Raw genomic sequence first — 17,455 nt, 5'->3', positions numbered from 1 at the left:
AGCTGCAGGCTGCTCCATATTTCTTTCTTTTGGAATTATTATAGCCATTATTCTGAAACGGTACTCTTAAATATCTCTGAAAAGAGAGAATCTTGGAACAGATTTCTACATCAGCCAACTGTGACCTTAGATTGTTCTTGATGTATCTGAATGAAATAAAGTTGAACAACTCAATGGAGCATATTCCTCTCCAGTTCTTTTCTGAGATATGACAATAATGCTGTGCCAACAAGAAATATATACATTAATTGCTTCTTTAATTAAATAAAATCAATAAATTAATTCTGCCCATTCAGATGACATACAAGAACATTTGCAAACCCTAATTTCATGAGAAGGTAGCAGCATGGTCTCTAGCATTGCATTTTTGGTGGCCTTGCACTATTTTGCAATTATTACCTAAAGAGTCAGCATGCATGTGTACAATCTGCAGCTTCCTGCCCACAAATCATGCCATTTTCTCCTTTAAAATAGGTAAAAGTAATCTATTTGTTATCACTGATATAGCCAATAGTGAGCAGATATTTACTGGGTAGCTATATTGCTACTCTACTGAATACGAACTCAAAATTTCAAGAATCATCTTACTTTTTTTAAAGCTTAAACACCTTGGAGATGGCTGCCTTTGCAAAAAAAGGTCCCTGTTGCACTCCTCTGGTATCAGAATGCTGGGTTTCTTGGACTACAATACTATGAGATAGTCAAAGCCAAAGGTATAATTTAAAACCCCATGATTTTCTTTCTGGGAAATTAACACAGGAAGAGCTGGTAAGCAAAATTTGAACTTTAGCATTCCTCTTTTTGAGAAGAACTGTCATCCTGGTGCCAATTATTACCTGTGAAGCTCTTGGTCTTGGCAGAATCCAAAGCGCTTATTATTGTCACTGGTTTCCTACAAATGGGCCATGTCTTTCCTATGCAGAGTTATTTTTGGCTGATTTTTCAGACTTGCCAGTTGATGAGCAAGATGAACTTTGGCTTTTAAAAGCACATTTTGCTCTAGCAGCACAAGTGCCATCCCCAGGGAACAGGGAGATTAACCCCACTCAGACAAATGGAGTAACTGAGGTCGACACCAGAAAACAGATGACACATCCTTACCTTTCTCCTTGTTTGCTACTGAATGTGATAATGGTGAAAGTTATAGAATTATAAAACCTAACAAAACCACCCTGTCACTTCACTTAAAGTGATGGAAAACAACCCCGCTTGAGTGCGGAGACAAAGAAAGAGATAGGAACAAGAAAAGATAACCTCAGAAAATGGGAGACCCCAAACGTTGGCTCCTCTTGGTTGCCACCCACCTGACTTGGAGAAAGAAATGCCAGCTTGCCTCTATGGCAGCAATATCACCACATAAAACAATGTATTCTTGCACAGTATTATAGTAATGTAACATTACACAGCTTGTGTGGGGTTCCTATGGGATCTGAACTTTCTCATCTAAGACAGTAAAGTCCTTGTTTGATTATGAAATATTCACCTTCTGCTTCAAATTCCACTTTTGCAATAAGCCAAAGTGCATTGATAGCTGATGAACACAAGAATTTTCATCCATATAAAGGACCATGACAGACTGAAAGAGCAGGGATCAAAAGTATAAAGACCATGAGGCACTTTGTAACCTCTCCCTGAAGTGGCAGCTGAGGAGCACAGAGAATTAATAGACACCGACTGCCACATCTCTGAAATGCATCACCTTAATTGAATGCAAATGAATGAAATGGAGAAGAAACAACTACTTTAAACAGTGTGTATCACTGAATAAGCAACTGGGTTTTTTTTTTATATTACAAAACCCACTGACTAAACAATTACAAAACCTATAGAGTTACAAAACCTGGAATTTCCAAGACCCCTCAGCACTGAGCACTGGGTCCACAAGATCTCTAGTCACAATTTCAATGGAACTGAGGCAGGACCATAGCTAAAAAAATGAATTGAATTGAATTACAAGATACAAAGTGACCATTATTGAAATTGGATATGCACATTTACGTCTATTTTATGGCATTGCTTGTAATGTCAGAGAAACAAATTTGATACAAAGGGGGTGCTTGGAAGGGGTATCTTTTAATTATTTTTTGTTGTTATTTAAAAAGCCATAAAATTTTCTTAATAGAGCAGTTTTATTCTAATATTCTTTTAGGCTATATGGGAATAGTTAATATTAACTATTCTTAATATAATAGTTTAAAATTCTATTAAATACCTTTTTAGAATCCCATAGAAATTCATAAACTTATTTAAAATCTTCTCTTAGAAGAGAAGAGGATTTTTATTGAACTAATAGTCTCAACCTCTACTTTCTCTTTAGAAGGTGACAGACATTCTGAGCAATGGAACCAAAATGTGGATATGGTTTTGGGGTTGGAAGGCCTTCACTGACTGAAGTTTTAAAACATATTTTTGCTTTTGTTCACAGCTCTCATTTATAGCTGAAAAATCTACATCCTAGTGGTGTGCCCCAAAACAGGCAGAATGTGTTCAAATGTGGTTTCACATTGATATGGTGGCAGGCAGTGACACTAATGTTTCTTCTCCACACTAAAATAACCATCAGAAATAGAAGCTGCCACACACAGACTGGTATTTGTACAACCTCCAACACCACTTGTGTGTGCTCCGCTCTCCTCTTCCTCAAGGGACCTCTGAAGCTTTTAGAAATATTTAGTGGACTCCTAAAAGACTTCCAGTGAAGTCAAGAACCTTACCCTAGATGCCTTCAAGCCTTTGCAAAATAAAACTGCTGTTGTTAATCATCTTTTAGGAGCTGTTCACAGACCTGGAGAGGTTCATCAGCTATAACTAAAAAAAACCAAGGCTGTACAAGTTTAAAATTCTATTATATAGAATTATATAGATAAGTAGTATAAAAACAGCATTCCCAGACAGTTTACTTCTTGAAGGATTTCTTCAGCTCTCCATTCTGCATCACCATTTCCATACTTACTCCACCTGCTGTCTTCCCCAGAAAGGCAGGCTTTAGATGCTAGAACTGTGGCTTGACAAGGAAAGAACTAAGAGGAGGTAAAAGTATTGCTTGAGGTACAAAAAAGGTACTGTAAAAAAAAAAAGCCAAGTTAAAATCCCCAACCAAACTCCTTCAAACTGTTTATATAATAGTTCTAGCAAGTTTGTTTATAATGTAACTTGGCAGCAACATCAATGACTTTGGGAAGATGGTATAAAAATGAAATGGCATTACTGAATGTGATTTACAAAAAACGTACTTGGCTTTTCATGCAAAATGTAAGTAAGACTTTAAAGATGCTTTATTAAAAAAAAATAATGTAAGCAAAAAAAAATTAGGTCAGTTGTTACAAAACTTACTGATCTCTGTAGATCTACTGGGTACTGGAGGAGGCTGTGTACCATTGCGAGTAGGTGTTGATGACTGAGGGGATATGGGAGAAAAGGGAACCATATCAAAGATGTCAGTGGAGGGTGATTTAGGTGTCACACTGCCTGCCTACAATAAGGACAATAAATATTAGGGCAATATTTCACATGAAAAAAGATCACAATACCAAAAATTCTTCAGCATGCAGATAAGAGCCACATTAAAAAAAAAAAAAAAAGTTAAAAATAACCATCAGCGTGCAAAAGCCAGCTCCTAACACCAAGCAAATGGCATTTGCAGTACAGAGCACACATGCTAAAACTCCCCAAAACATGAGCAGCATTGTAATCTTTCCTTTTTTCAGTCGATCTGGTACAGCCAGAAATGTATCACAGTTACACCTGACAAAGCTGGTGACAAGCAGTTCTCTCTTGCAGACAAACAAACACAGATACCTTCACAAGACCCAAGTAAGGTAATATGGCAATTATTCTGCTCGGGACACCACAGAAGACAGTTAAAAGATACAATCCCAATTTTTTTTGTTACATGATCTTCCTCACATGATCTCCTGTTTGACAGCCTAAAGAAACTGGTATGATCAAAGCTTCAACTGTATTTTCCCATAAGTAATAACCCAGATGTGCAATACACTGAATATTATTATTCAAAATAAAACTGTCATCCTCGAAGGTGAAACCGAAGAGATTTCATTAGAAAGGCTCAGGAATTTGGAAGGTTCAGAAAAAAAAAAACTACTGGGTGAGCAAAGTAACCCCAAACCCAACAATTACTATAGTTCTACAGTCATATTTGTTTCTGCATGACTCATTCCCCACTGCCACAAGTCCACTACTTCAGGACACAAGCAGGGCACAGTCCAGTCAGAACACAGGAGACACTAAAGATGATGAGATCAATTAAAGCTGAGATTGACAACCCAGAGGCAAAACTAGTTTGTATGTGCATGTTATTCCTCAGACAGTGCATTCTACATTCTCTGTGTTAGAAAGACTACACAGCCAGGCACAGGGAAAGCCTCCTACTTTTAAACAAGATTCAATTTGCCCAAACTGCTCACATGAAAATTTTTAAGGGCAAGTTAAATGAGTCACATGGGTCCTTTTATTCAGAATACACAGATATAAAAGCCTGGCAAGCAGAGAGCCTTTAGCACTACTTGCCCACGACAGTTCCCCAGACCTAAACTTTATTTTGGAATGCCACTTTCTTCAGTGCCTCTGCTGCAGCACTGAAGCTGCCCTCTGACAGCTCACGGTACAGATTTCTAAGCCAAGTGTGTAGGTGGCCCTGAACCATCTCTGTTTCTCTCTGGAGGTTCAGCAGTGGCTACTGAGAAGCAAAGGGTGTTAATCTGCAGCCTGCCACTGAAAGCAGTCTTTAATGAGGAAAAAACACTAAACCCAAGTCCTGCATTTGCTGTTTCTTGGAGGTTCTGTGATTCTTTGGAGTTTTGAGTTAATATTTTAATTTGGATTAAAAGTGATCTGTAACTGTTCAATATCTAAAAAAACCCCTCATGGGATATTTATACCCAGACATAGGGAAACATAACATGAAAAAACCTACAGTTCCATCAACATTGATGGAGAATCCCAGCGTGTCTTGCAGGTCGTAAGTGCTAATGTAGATTCTCATTATTTGCTAAGCTAAGAAGCTAGATTAATTTACAGTATTTATATTTACTTTTAGATGTGTCTTTCAGGCACAAAAGTAAACCCAAATATGACATTCATTTCCTGACTATGTACCATTTTTGTTGAAGTTACTTACTGGCCCATTTTAACAGCACCGAAATAGCCAGTTTAAGTAAAACTGTAAGTAAATTAAGAAATGTGTATTTTGAATACATATGAGCACAAGAAGCATTTTTATTTAGTGAACACATGCAGGAAGCCAGGATGTTCACCAAATACTACTTGCAAATGGAAGAAGAGTTGAGAGAATAAGCACATTAATATGAAAAAGCAGGCAATATGCCCATTTCATATTTAAGAATAATTTTCAATCTTCATTTTGCACAGTTTTTATAAAGTATGCTAAAAGTTATTTAAATGGATAATTGCTTTTTTCTTAATTCATGGGGGAGGAAGCCCTTGAATTAGGACCTTGAAGTAGGATTGTTTGTTTTGAAGAACTGTTCTTAAGATAAACTTTTTTAACAAAAGGTTGTCAGATAAAACAGAGATCATTAATTAATGGACTAATTTAAACACATTGGGGAAAAAAAGAATTTATATTTTGAGATGGGAGAGAAAACGCTAAGTAGAAATTGGAGTAAATCTTCACAAATTCCATATTTTAGGAGTACCCCTAGATAATCTAAGATAAATCTTCTCTGTCCTTTAACCACTGTACAAAATGCACATTTTTAATGCAAGTTAATACACAACAGAGAACAAAGGAAAGCCAAAAAAAAAAAACTGAAAAAGCTTTTGCACAGTATGATTACACGAGGTCTTGGGCAGCTGTATTCACTGGTTGGTTTTGGAAGACCAGCTTTTGAAGGTGGTGGGATTAACAATCCAGGTGGTAGTCTAGAGTCAGGAGAACTCCTAGGAGTAAGCGTAATGGAAGAGATATCTAAACAAGGAGGTGAATCCTCATTGTTACACCAGAAAAAAGTAGAGGGTCTTTGAAACATATGTTCATCATTATCACACTTTATGTGCAGCAGCTGAAAAGGAATCACAGAAAAGAGAAAACATTCTGAGGGACAGAACGTGGTAAGGTCAGGGAAAGAAGAAAAAAAACCAACACATTTCATACTTCCACAAAGCTGATCAGCAACTTGCTGTTTAGTGCTATAATTACAAGATACAGAACCTGAAAACGTTTTAAAACAAAATCTAAAAGTATACCACAGTAAGAGGTATTAACTCAGTATTAACTGGAAGAAAGATGATGTGCTCCTTGATCATTACACCAAATAAAATGAAGTCAGGTGTCTTTCAAATAGAGTCTGTGAGATGCACTAAAAAATGTCTAAATCCACATCATATCAGCACTCTCTCATATCTGCACATGTAAATTACCAGGTAGGGGAGAAGAGTTACTGTGGTGATTAATGCACAGGTCAGAATTTTCACTGTGCAAGGCAGGAAACATTTATATATATCATTTATATCCCTCCAATGTTTGAAGAATAGCTCATTATTTAACAAAAATCTTACAGTAGAATTTCATGGTGCAGTAATTTTAATATTTACATTAATACTAAAATTTATTTCATTTTCCTACCTACAGAATTTAAGAACCTAAACATCTATGGACATTAACACCTTTCTGCCATCTTTTCTGCACGGATGAATAACCACTGGAACTTGGTATTTTCAGTAGATATCTCAAAAGCTGAGGCTTGTTGCAAAGCAGAGGAATCCTCATGTCCCTACATGATGCAGGACAGAATAAAACTTGCTGCTGGGGAAATAAAAATGTTGAGGATGGCAAGATTCTCTGCACCTCGTAAGAAACCCACAGAATAGCTTCAAACGAAGGCAAATGAATAATATCTACACCATAACACAGCCATTAAGAGCATTCACCCAAGGTGACACAGTGGGGACTGCAAGGTGACTGAATTAGCTGCCTGATGTCACTGGGGACTCTTTCACTGGCTATTCCACTTCATATATATTGATTATAAACAAAAACCTATGGGTTTTTTTAACTCAAATAAGATATGTCAGCAATCCTGAAAGGTTTTCAAAAGAAATGGATCTTGTCTAGGTGAAATTAGAAACAAAGAGCCTTTAGGACTGATCCTGGAAAGATAAGCAAAAAGGAAATTTCTTTAAATATTTGATTTAAAAGAAATGCCCAGCTGATCTTTCTGTTGAAGCCAAGTTATAATTGCTATCTCAAAATCAGAGGAAAACAGCTCTGGACAGCTAAAACAAGGCTTTAGAGGACAGATCTTTCACAAAACGAATTGGACGCTTGTGCAGACAGTTCTCCTTGGCTACAGCCCAGAGTGACACACTCAAAATGCAGGAATTGCATCTGTGCTGTAGGTACCTCGCCTAAAAAAACCCTCTAACTGGCCAGGCTGAGGCACTGGCAGATACATGCAGTAAAAATTTTGAAGTCTGCTTTTGCTGTCTTCATAGTGTTCCACAATGGATATGTCATGATTATTTCATTAGAAGTTTGCATAACTCAGTAGAGCAGGATTTAACCAATTATTTTCAACCATGTTATGTAGAAAATAAAATATTTTAAATCCTTTTAAACTGAACCTTATCTTCTTTGTTCACTTTCTTTAGAGATAAACCAGGCTAATGCTGTAGGTGTCCCAATTAATTAACAGTGCCATGGTTGTGATAACACCCACAAACACCACAAGATTCTTTACTCAAAATTTACAATTCAGCATTAAAAAAAGAATAAAAAAATTTATTCCAGTTGCAAAGAATTAATCTCTTGCTATGCTGGAATTATGAAATGGAGGGTTTGGAATGGTAATCAATAAAAAAGAAAGTAAAAACCTACAAGACATTGAATTTTGAGTATTATTTCAAGAGTATCACCAGCCTACAGGTAGAAGACTTGCAATGCTACTGTGCATTACTACCATGTAATCCTTGTTGTTATACACATCTATGGAAAAAAGAGATTTCAGAATAGTAAATACTGGAAGATACCAAATAAAAACAGTCAAACTAATAAAGCAAAATACTTCCTAAAATACGTAGAGCAAAAGAAGAGCAGTTTCCATAAGAGAGCACGTATGTCACATAAAAAATCATAGAGAAACCAGAAAAATACACACAGGATGCAAAGCAGCAAAGCTATGAGGGTGAGGAACAGACAGCAAATGCAGGCAATGGAAAATCTGAATACAAAACCAGAATAAACACCCCTGGTATCATCTGAGCCCTGAGCATGGAGCAGTCCCGTGTCTAATCAGGGACACTCTCAGGACATTTGGCACCACATGGGGTATCAAGCTTCCTGTGACAGTTTTGGGAATGCATCTGGTCAGTAAATGAATTCTCACTAGGAAATCTTCATTGCAGACCTGTACAGAACCCACCACTGGGTGTTGGAGCTGTGCTGGGAGCACTGCTTTGCATCTTGCATCCCATGGCCCAAAAACACCTCTGAGGCTAACAGCCCCCTGCTCACAGCCCCATGGAGTCAGGTAGCCCACAGGGACAACAAGGAACTGTATTCAGCAATGGAAAATAATAACTGGAACGTCACAAAGAAAAGAACGGCACAGAAAGTTTAAACAGGCAGGAAATATCACCAGATTAAGAAAGTGCAGGGGGTAAAAGGAAGAGACTCTCCTTTTAAAGGCTACAGCCTAGAAAGGGTGTCACTTCTGAAACTTAATACTCTTACACCAAATTATAAAGGAAAGAAATATAGTAAAATATATTAAATTGTCATTTTATATGGCAATTGTGTTTTGTCTGGGGTTCCCACTGTGTAACACTTGTAGTATCAGTTGCACTGATACAACACATTCCAATCCGGGTCGCATTTCATTAACAGAAGAAAACAACATGATATCATTCTTAAAGAAATTAAAACACTAGCTCAGTGGAGTTGGTCTCTTTTATGATTGAATGTAACTATATGCACATCAAAGGATGTATTTTTGACTCACTCCACTGAGCAGATGCTGAAGTTGCACTGTTGGGCTACGTTGCTCTAGAAAACTCAGTACAATTGAGATTTTGTTAATCAGGCAACCTTTTCAAAGTTGTTTTTAGGTGTCTCAACACATTGCTTGCAATCTCTGTGTCACACCCCCATAGGAATCACCTAAGTGTGAATTAGAATGAATTGGAAGATGTTTTTCCTCCTCAGAACAGTCGGTTGGTAACATGCAGAACTGCCACAGTGGGTGACTGCAGTGATGTCACAGGGAGCTGTGAGTCACCTTGATTTGAAAATGATGCATTTAGTTACAAAACTGCTTTTTACAAGGTGTGTCCCTGAGATTTGGGACCACTATGAATACTTACTAATCCGTAACTTGCTAATTCATAAAGTACTGTATAAGTATTAGAAGATTCATTAATTAACTGCTACATCTTCAGTTCATTTAGTATTTTTTCAGTCACATGAAATCTGACACAGGCAATTTGAAATTCCTTTTCTTTAACATCACAAATGTGAGAGAATTTTGAACCCTCATGAAGAAGTGCTCACTGAACTGAACACAGAATATTATAAATCTGAAAGAGCTGAAGATAGGCGAAGGAAAAACATGTGCATTTTCCCACTTGGCAATCTTAATGGAAACAGGAATGAAGTGATATGCATAAACACATTCCAAAACTGTGTCCTGAAATATGCATACAGTTCCAACGTCTGTCTTGGAGTTTTCCCATGAGTGTGTTAAAGCTTTTTAACGAGGGTAATAGGTGCAGGTGGCCTGTGCTTCTAGGTCACAACCAAAAAACTTGAAAAATGGTCTAATCAATCAACAGCTTTAATGCTCTGTTTAAAAATTGAGGGATTTTGCAATGTTGGCATGATAAGAGTATATATTACATATTGCTGCTTTGATAATACTTCTGGTGAATGGAAGAACACCGTTCCTTTTGGAGCTGTTTCTCCCAGTAACTTTTCCTGCTGCCTTTCAATTCCTCTTATCTCATATTTCAGTGTTCTCCCTTTTAAGGTATTTTCCTGAATATCTCTCTTTTCTTCTATCTAACTTCAGAGTCATGAGGTTGTCACAACTTCCCTCTCTGCCTTAACCAAGCTCAAAGAGAAAGCTTTAAAGGCACGCCTGGTAAATGTCAGCCAAGACCAAAACTGATCAAAAATCTCTCGTCTCATCAGAGGTTCTTTAGTGGACTATGAGGACTTACTGTTCACTGACTGTAACAAATGGGGGTATCAAATGTACCTGACTGCCGACCCCCCCAACAAAGGCCATGTGTTCAGCTAACCCTGGCTGCTTTTGGCAACACTAGCAATGCAAACAGCAAAATAAAAAAGAAAAAGGACATGATGTGAAACTGTGCTCCCAGGGCTTCACTGATCTCTGGAGATCTGAAGTCTTCCTGGGATACAAACTCGAGCAGTGACACCACAAGCAAACAGCAAAATGAAAATCCGATTGTCCTCACATAATCAAGACCAAATGCAAAAAAGACCAGGGACTAAAGCACTGCCAAGTCACTGGAACAGAAGAAAAGTAAACAGCAGAGATGCACAAGTAATGGAAACTTTAGCTGTACATGCAAGGCAGTGAGAGACAAAGGACACATCCTGTGCCAACATTTCCCATGGCACATGGAAGGGCAGCCATCCAGGCAAATTACTCTAAGGAAACTCTTGGTTTGGGATAGCCAGTCCTTGACAGATCCATTCAGGAAATGAAAAAAAAGTGACACTTTCTGTTGCATAACACTTCTACATTGGCAAACACTGACAGGTTAGGGACTGACTTCTTAAAGTTCTAGGAAGACTTAAAACTGCAACAAAAAATGATCACTAAACAGTTTATTATTTACTGAATGTGCTGAGCAAACTTAATTCTAAATAGTTACAATATCCTGGGAGAAAAAGTGTGAGGATTGATAATTTGATGTTCAACTTTCAAAATATATTTTATGCTAAAATATTTCATTATACAATCCAGTTTTCTCTTTTTCATTTCCAACTATGATCTCATTGCCTTAATGGCTTCTTTTATAGGTTCAGAAGGAAATTTTATTTTTCCCATACAGTCTATGAACTGACAGAAAAAGCACCTAAATTAGATTGATGTTGATTTGGCCATATGGCTAGGTTTAGAACAGCCACAGAAAAAGTTTCATAGTGATACTAATAACCAAGCAACGGGATAATTTTGATAGCAGTTTTATCCCCCAAAAGCAGAACTTTATTGTTGTCAGTGCTTTGCACCCATTTACACAGTGTAAAAATCTAAAGGGCACATAATTTTATTATTTACACGTGTAGTTTGCACCCATTTCAGTCTGCCAGTATTTTAAAATATGTCCTCAAATAAACCCTTACTTGGCCTGCCAAAAATCTGCATTACAAGCAAGAATGATCATAAAAGCAGTTTTAGATTAGATTCTCCTTCGTATTTCCCAAACAAGCCCTTAACTCACACTATTTATGAACTGGAGAGAGAAAAGTCAAACTTAATTTTTTAATTATTATTACTTTCAATTTTCAAACGTGAGTGGGTTGATTTCTTTTTTTTTTTTTAATAGAGCAACTGGGGACTCCCAATAAGTACCCTAATATTCCAATTTATTATTACTGCCTGAAAAAGAATTTCATTAGAAAAATCAGTAACAGAAGTTTCAGCTGGAATTCTCCCTTATGTAAAACTATCAATTCATCCAAAATATTTTTAATTCTTTGCTTAAAATGAAGTTTCATCTTACAGTTCACTGCTTGCATTTCGTTCTCTGAGTTCGACCATGGATGGATTTTTGGATTAGTCCCCATGTATTATTCTTTTTACACATTTTGATGTCAAAGATCAGCAAATTAAGATATTTTAGTATTGTGTTTTGCAAACAAAGTGTTGAAAATTATTACTCAAGAATTCAATATGTGAACACATGGCCAACTCCTTTTTACAGAAGTAAATCTGTCACTAAAGCCACACATTGCAGCCCAGCCTGGTGCATCTAATTTTTTCTTGGGCATCACATATCTAACGTACCATCTCTGATAAACTATACACAAAATATTTTTAAAACATTTTGGAAGTAAGAGAGGATCTGAATTTTAAGTCTTGACAGTATTACATTTGATCCCGAGTATGAATTCCAGCAAATGGCTTCATGTGTGTCCTCATATTTAGTTAACAAGCCTATTGTCAATGACAACAGGAAGTTGGAAACGTTTATTTCAAATGACATGGATGTATCTACTTAGAACTGGAGCAGGTTGAGACTAGATTTTTTTTCTAAACACGCAATGAGCCAAATGTTTAAAACCACACATATCCATCCACAGTTTAAAGATGTTCTCACATTCTATTTTCTTTTGATACTCAAGTGAGAACAGGAGATGCAATCTGATCTTGCTTGTGGGAAAATGGCCTGGGAATCAAAAGATTAAGCTGTCAGAGAGAAACAGAATTGGCTTGCCTTTTTTTTTTTTTTAATAAAAAACAAAAACCAAAAAGTCAGCAGTGTCAAGGATCAGTGAAATAATACAAAAAAACCCTGCTGTGCTTCCAATTTCTGAAGGTATTTTCTCCCCATTAAAAATTAACAGGGAGACTAATGTGTCTAGAATGATTAAAGCCACAAAAATCAATCCACTTCAAAAAGAAGAAGCAGGAGTAAAGAAATGATAGACTGTCACTGCATACAAATGGCATCACGGCTTCCCAGTTCCTGACAAGTGGGAAAGGGATTCTGTCCTGGATCAGTATTTTGGCAAATAAACCATGACAGTGACATCACTTGCTGTCTGTCACACTGCAGGTGTGATCAATTCTAAACCCCCTTAAATCTTCTCTCATGGGGAAGTAAAATACACACACCCACTATCAACCTGAAATGACACCTGCTCAGACCTCAGGGTTTGTAGTCTCCCTTCCATGGAAAGGGATGGGGCTGGAAGGAGGAGAGGATGTGACACACAATACGATTTTAACGTTTATATTGTTGTGTTCTGTGAGCTGTCACCACAGGCCCTCACAGATGCTTTAAGTAAATACTTGTTAAATCAAGTTGCCCATGTTGGCTGCTGAAGTGCTGAATCAACTGCTGATTGCCAAGTGTTTCTGTGACCAGGCATTAATCACTACAACAGGAGCACAGTCAACAACCTGTGAGGCAGGAAAGCCCCTTCAGCACATCTGGCGAACGTTGAGAAAGCACAAACAGCATGCAAAGGAAACACCAAATACAAAAAGGAAAGCAAAAGATATGAAAATCCAAGGTACTGTTTAAGCAGAAACAGAGGCAGCTTTATGGTGGTTATCTGCAGCTGGCTCTTGAAGATGAATATTTCTTTACAAAGTGCTATCATGCTACTTTAAGGCACGTGGTCTTTTTATCATATTAAGTATCAAATATCAGGCCTTAAACCTTCCACTGGTTACTGAACAATCCCTTCCCTAGACTTCAGCACACAGAACAGCGTCAGACTGGACTGACAGATAAGGAGCTCTGGCTGTAACAAATTAGCTAAATATAAATAAATCAAATTGCTTATTACATCTAAAAACAGCTTCAGAAAGCTCCTGTGTGGCACTGGCATCCCTGTGTAATTCAATAGTGTAGATATGAGAGCTGTAAGAAAGCTTAAAACCTAGAGTTTCATAAATCTGGTTTGAATCACAAGAATTATGATGTTATGTTCGTAGCACCTCATACCAAGATGATCTGCAGGGAAGCAAACTCTCTCCATCCAACCCAAAGTGCTTAGGAAGGGACTCAGATAAGGTATTGCTCCCCATGTTAGATATTCTGCTTCATTTAAACTATTTTACTTCAGAAAATACTATCTGCAGATTTGAGAGGTGTATTCTGACAAAGTGATCCCAATAGAGATCTGCTGCTTTCTGTTTTTTAAACATAGAGCAGCAGCACAGAAATTTTTAACAACATGGTACTTATATGTTCCAAGATTAAATTCAGAAGAAAACCCAACTTATTATTTCTTTTAAAGTTAAAGTGACATTTTTAATTACAAAAATTATGTGGAAATAGAAGAAAATATTTTTTGCACCACTTTATTTTCTAGCAGGATTTGAGATTTTGCAGAGTTGTGCTTGAAATTACAGTTGATTTGAATGAAAAGCACATAAAATGAATTGCAAACTATAGCAGGCAACCAGTTGTCTTATGAATTGTTTGGAATTTTCTTCTTTCATACCTATTTGTTGCTCACACAGTAGAAGAAGAGAAAGGTCTCATCACATCACATCCACTGCTGTTCCAGGCACTTTGACTGATGATCCTTTCAGTGGACTTCAGCTGTCTTAAATGTATTACTCCATCCTTTTCCCTGCACTGCAGTCCCTAGCAGCAGGATTCAATCAGCCCAGGTTGCTGAGGACCATGTTCAGGGAAGTTTTGAGCATCCCCAAGAGTACAGAGAGCTCCAACCCCTGGGCATCCTGTTCTAATATTCATCCATTTACACGAATCTAATTCATGTCAGAATTGGTGCAGATACTAAACAGGCTCTGACTGCAATTCTAATCATGACGAAACTCAGAAATTTGTGACAGGAAATTTTTTTTTTGTTTTCATTTTAAAGATTAAAGAGTAAACAAAGCAATAAAATTAACGTGTAAACTAGCAGCTGGTAGTGATTTTTTGAAATGAATTCATTAATATCAATAATTATCAATACTTCATAATTTTGTTGTAGCACAACTGCTATTTAAGCAGTATGCATATTCATTGTCCCAACAGTCATTAACAATAAAACAATATTTAGGGAGAGAATTTCCAAATGGTTGGCAAATTTACAAATTAAGATCTTAACTCTTTAATAAGGACTGAGACATCCTCATTTTAAAAGATACAATAAATCACAAATGACAGGATATTTTAAGTATTAATTATTAATAGTTTTCTTTATTTTTCCAAATGAAATTACCAAGTTCTTAATTAATTCAAATGAAAGGAAATGCACCTATTGCAATGAACTTGAGAGCCTGTTTAATTGAATTCAAATATCCATTTAGTTATTATACTCATAAATAAAACCAACTATAATTCCAATTATGGAAAATAAAAAATTAAAGAATCGACTGCACTGATATTAAATCTAGCATTAAAATTGATTGCCTATCACTGAATGCTTCATAAGTGAGAAGGCATCCATAATTTAAAACTTTTACTGTGGTAGTTACACAGTATTTATGATTTATGGTGCTCTCCCCTCTAAATAGATTTCAGTAAAATCAAATGGTAGTTCCTCATGAGAACAACCATCTAATCAACATCAAAGGAGTGCACAGACACTACCGAAAAGCTGTCACATTCAGGGTAGGAACGAGGCAGTCAAAATGGACAGCTCAAAAGCAGGTCATCTTCTTCTAAGATTTTACTACGCACACATCAAGAAATTTTATTTATTTTCACAGCTGCTTAATACTGTTCAGATAGAACACACTTGCCAGAAGAGGGGAGTCGACAGAATCTGCCTGCAATGAAACCCACATTTTTAGAAGTTCTGCCTAGATATAAAGAACTGTCCCAGTCAGTCACTTAAAAATACTCCTGTGCCAGATCCTGTCAGTGCACAACAGTTTTTCATCCTCAGCTGGAATGTTTATGTGTCTACTTGAAAGAGTATTTACTGTCTTGAGGCAGCAACAAATAGGTATGACAAGGGGATTAAAGAACCACAATTTGAGAGACTGCAATTTGCACTTTTGTTGGCTTGTCACAATCTTACTGTTAGTACAACACTCCATTTCAACAGGTCTGTTACACGATCACTGTGTGTTAGTGGAATCACTGGAAGCAGCAGGGATGATAATAATGATCATAAAGGGATTATAAATTTAGAGTAACTTCAGATACGAGATTTATGCCAGGTACTTACTGGAGATGCATGTACTTGTGTTATTCTTAACTGGTTTTCCAAATCTTGAACTTTATTTTTCAGTTCTGCATTTTCCGTTTCTAATTCTTGAATCTACAAAGCAAGTGGTTATTGGGGCAGTCATTCATTTCAACAACAGCATCCATGAACACAAGTTTCATATGAGATCTGGTGATTTAGAAGCAAGGTTTAACTAGTTATCTAACCACAAAAAATAATTACACTTCAGTATCCTCCAGATTTCAACTTTGCTTTTCTCTTTAATGTCCTTGTAGGACAGTAAAGCATAAAATACTGTTTAATAGTTATCAAGGTTGTTTTTTTTTTTTTTCAGTTTTCTTTTTTTGGTACCTGCTGCAATTCTTAGCAATCTGAGAATAATGCTGGAAATTAGGCTTTCATACACAGCAGGTAACACAAATACAGCAGCAGGTTCTGTTATCTCTTTAAAATAACCTAGTTCAGAACTTACCCTTTTTTGTAAACCTGCAATTTGTTTCCTTGTTTCAACGTCTTTTCCTCCGGATTCCAGGAATTTCCTATAAGCTAAGTCAAATGCTTGACCAATTGTTAAAGTTATCTCCTCCGCCTTCACACAAAACATAAGATTGAAATTAGTATGGTGAGAATATTTGACATAGTTACTTTCATTTCAGATGATCACAAAGTATATCACACCATATTCAAAGGGTTTGTTCAAAACATAATGAAGTCAACACCAGAAGGGAGCAAGTAAAACACTTCGACAAAATACCTCGACAAAATGCTACGAAAGCAACAAAAATACTCTGATAAAGAAGGGAAACTAGACATAAATGTAAATTAAGTCTTCATAAATACAGATAACATCCTGCAGTGCATCTTTTTCTGATGATTTCTGTAGCAAATGCAGCCTGTTCAATCATTAAATAAATTCTTTAATTGTAATGGAACAATGTTTTCATGTTAATGGATATTTTGATCCTTCTTGATTTTAAATTGGAATTGAACACTTATTTTTACAAGCATTATTAATCTAACTCGGCATACTGTAGGTAACTGCGTTTACCTGCACAACTATTTCCCACTATAAAAATCCAGCCAAACAAAATTTGTGTTTTTCTGTGCAAAATATAATAATTTACTAGTTCTATGCTGATTCACATCATATGTTATCACATGTTTGTACAGTCAATGCAGAATATCCACTTCAAAAATAATGGGGGTAAAAGAGGTGTACAAGAAGCTGATGGAGTACATTAAGGTTTCAGAAAAAAATGCTGACTTTTAGCAGGACCAATACAAAGTGAACATATGGATACATCTTTTGCCTTAGAACTTTAGTAGAGAAAGTGAACACAGTAAGTAAGAAATTTTTAATGTTTTTTAAACAATTCCACCAGGGAAAAAAAATTTAAAAAAATCAGAAAAAACACTGATCTGGTTAAAGCTAAATAAGAACTTCCTCTTTTTTATTGAAATTAAAACCTGAAATTGGCTGCTACTTGTGAAAGTAGAGCATTCTGCTCAAAGAGAAGAACATTTTTCCTTTGCTACCTGGAAGAACACGAAAGGCTGGATGTACAAAAATGGTACAGAAGGTGA

The 17,455-nt window shown here is 36.5% G+C and overlaps 1 protein-coding gene across 6 annotated transcripts in view; it reads right to left on the bottom strand.

Moving 5' to 3' along the window:
• The window catches only part of GULP1 (GULP PTB domain containing engulfment adaptor 1), a 153,926-nt gene that overhangs the window by 13,798 nt on the left and 122,673 nt on the right, over positions 1–17,455 (bottom strand). For 3 of the 6 annotated variants that reach the window (XM_027666159.1, XM_027666161.1, XM_027666160.1), the window contains exons 7-10: positions 16,344–16,460; positions 15,872–15,964; positions 5,817–6,041; positions 3,334–3,472 (exon numbers count right to left, since the gene is read on the bottom strand). In XM_027666159.1, the coding sequence (XP_027521960.1) occupies positions 3,334–3,472; positions 5,817–6,041; positions 15,872–15,964; positions 16,344–16,460 (574 nt within the window). The remainder of the gene's footprint in view (positions 1–3,333; positions 3,473–5,816; positions 6,042–15,871; positions 15,965–16,343; positions 16,461–17,455) is intronic. The other 3 variants (XM_027666162.1, XM_027666164.1, XM_027666163.1) reach the window with 1 other exon arrangement.

Source organism: Corapipo altera, unplaced genomic scaffold, assembly GCF_003945725.1.
Source record: "Corapipo altera isolate COAL_440 unplaced genomic scaffold, ASM394572v1 81, whole genome shotgun sequence".
NCBI lineage: Eukaryota > Metazoa > Chordata > Aves > Passeriformes > Pipridae > Corapipo > Corapipo altera.
Note: the sequence above shows the minus strand (reverse complement) of the source record. Positions and strands in the feature narration are given on the sequence as shown.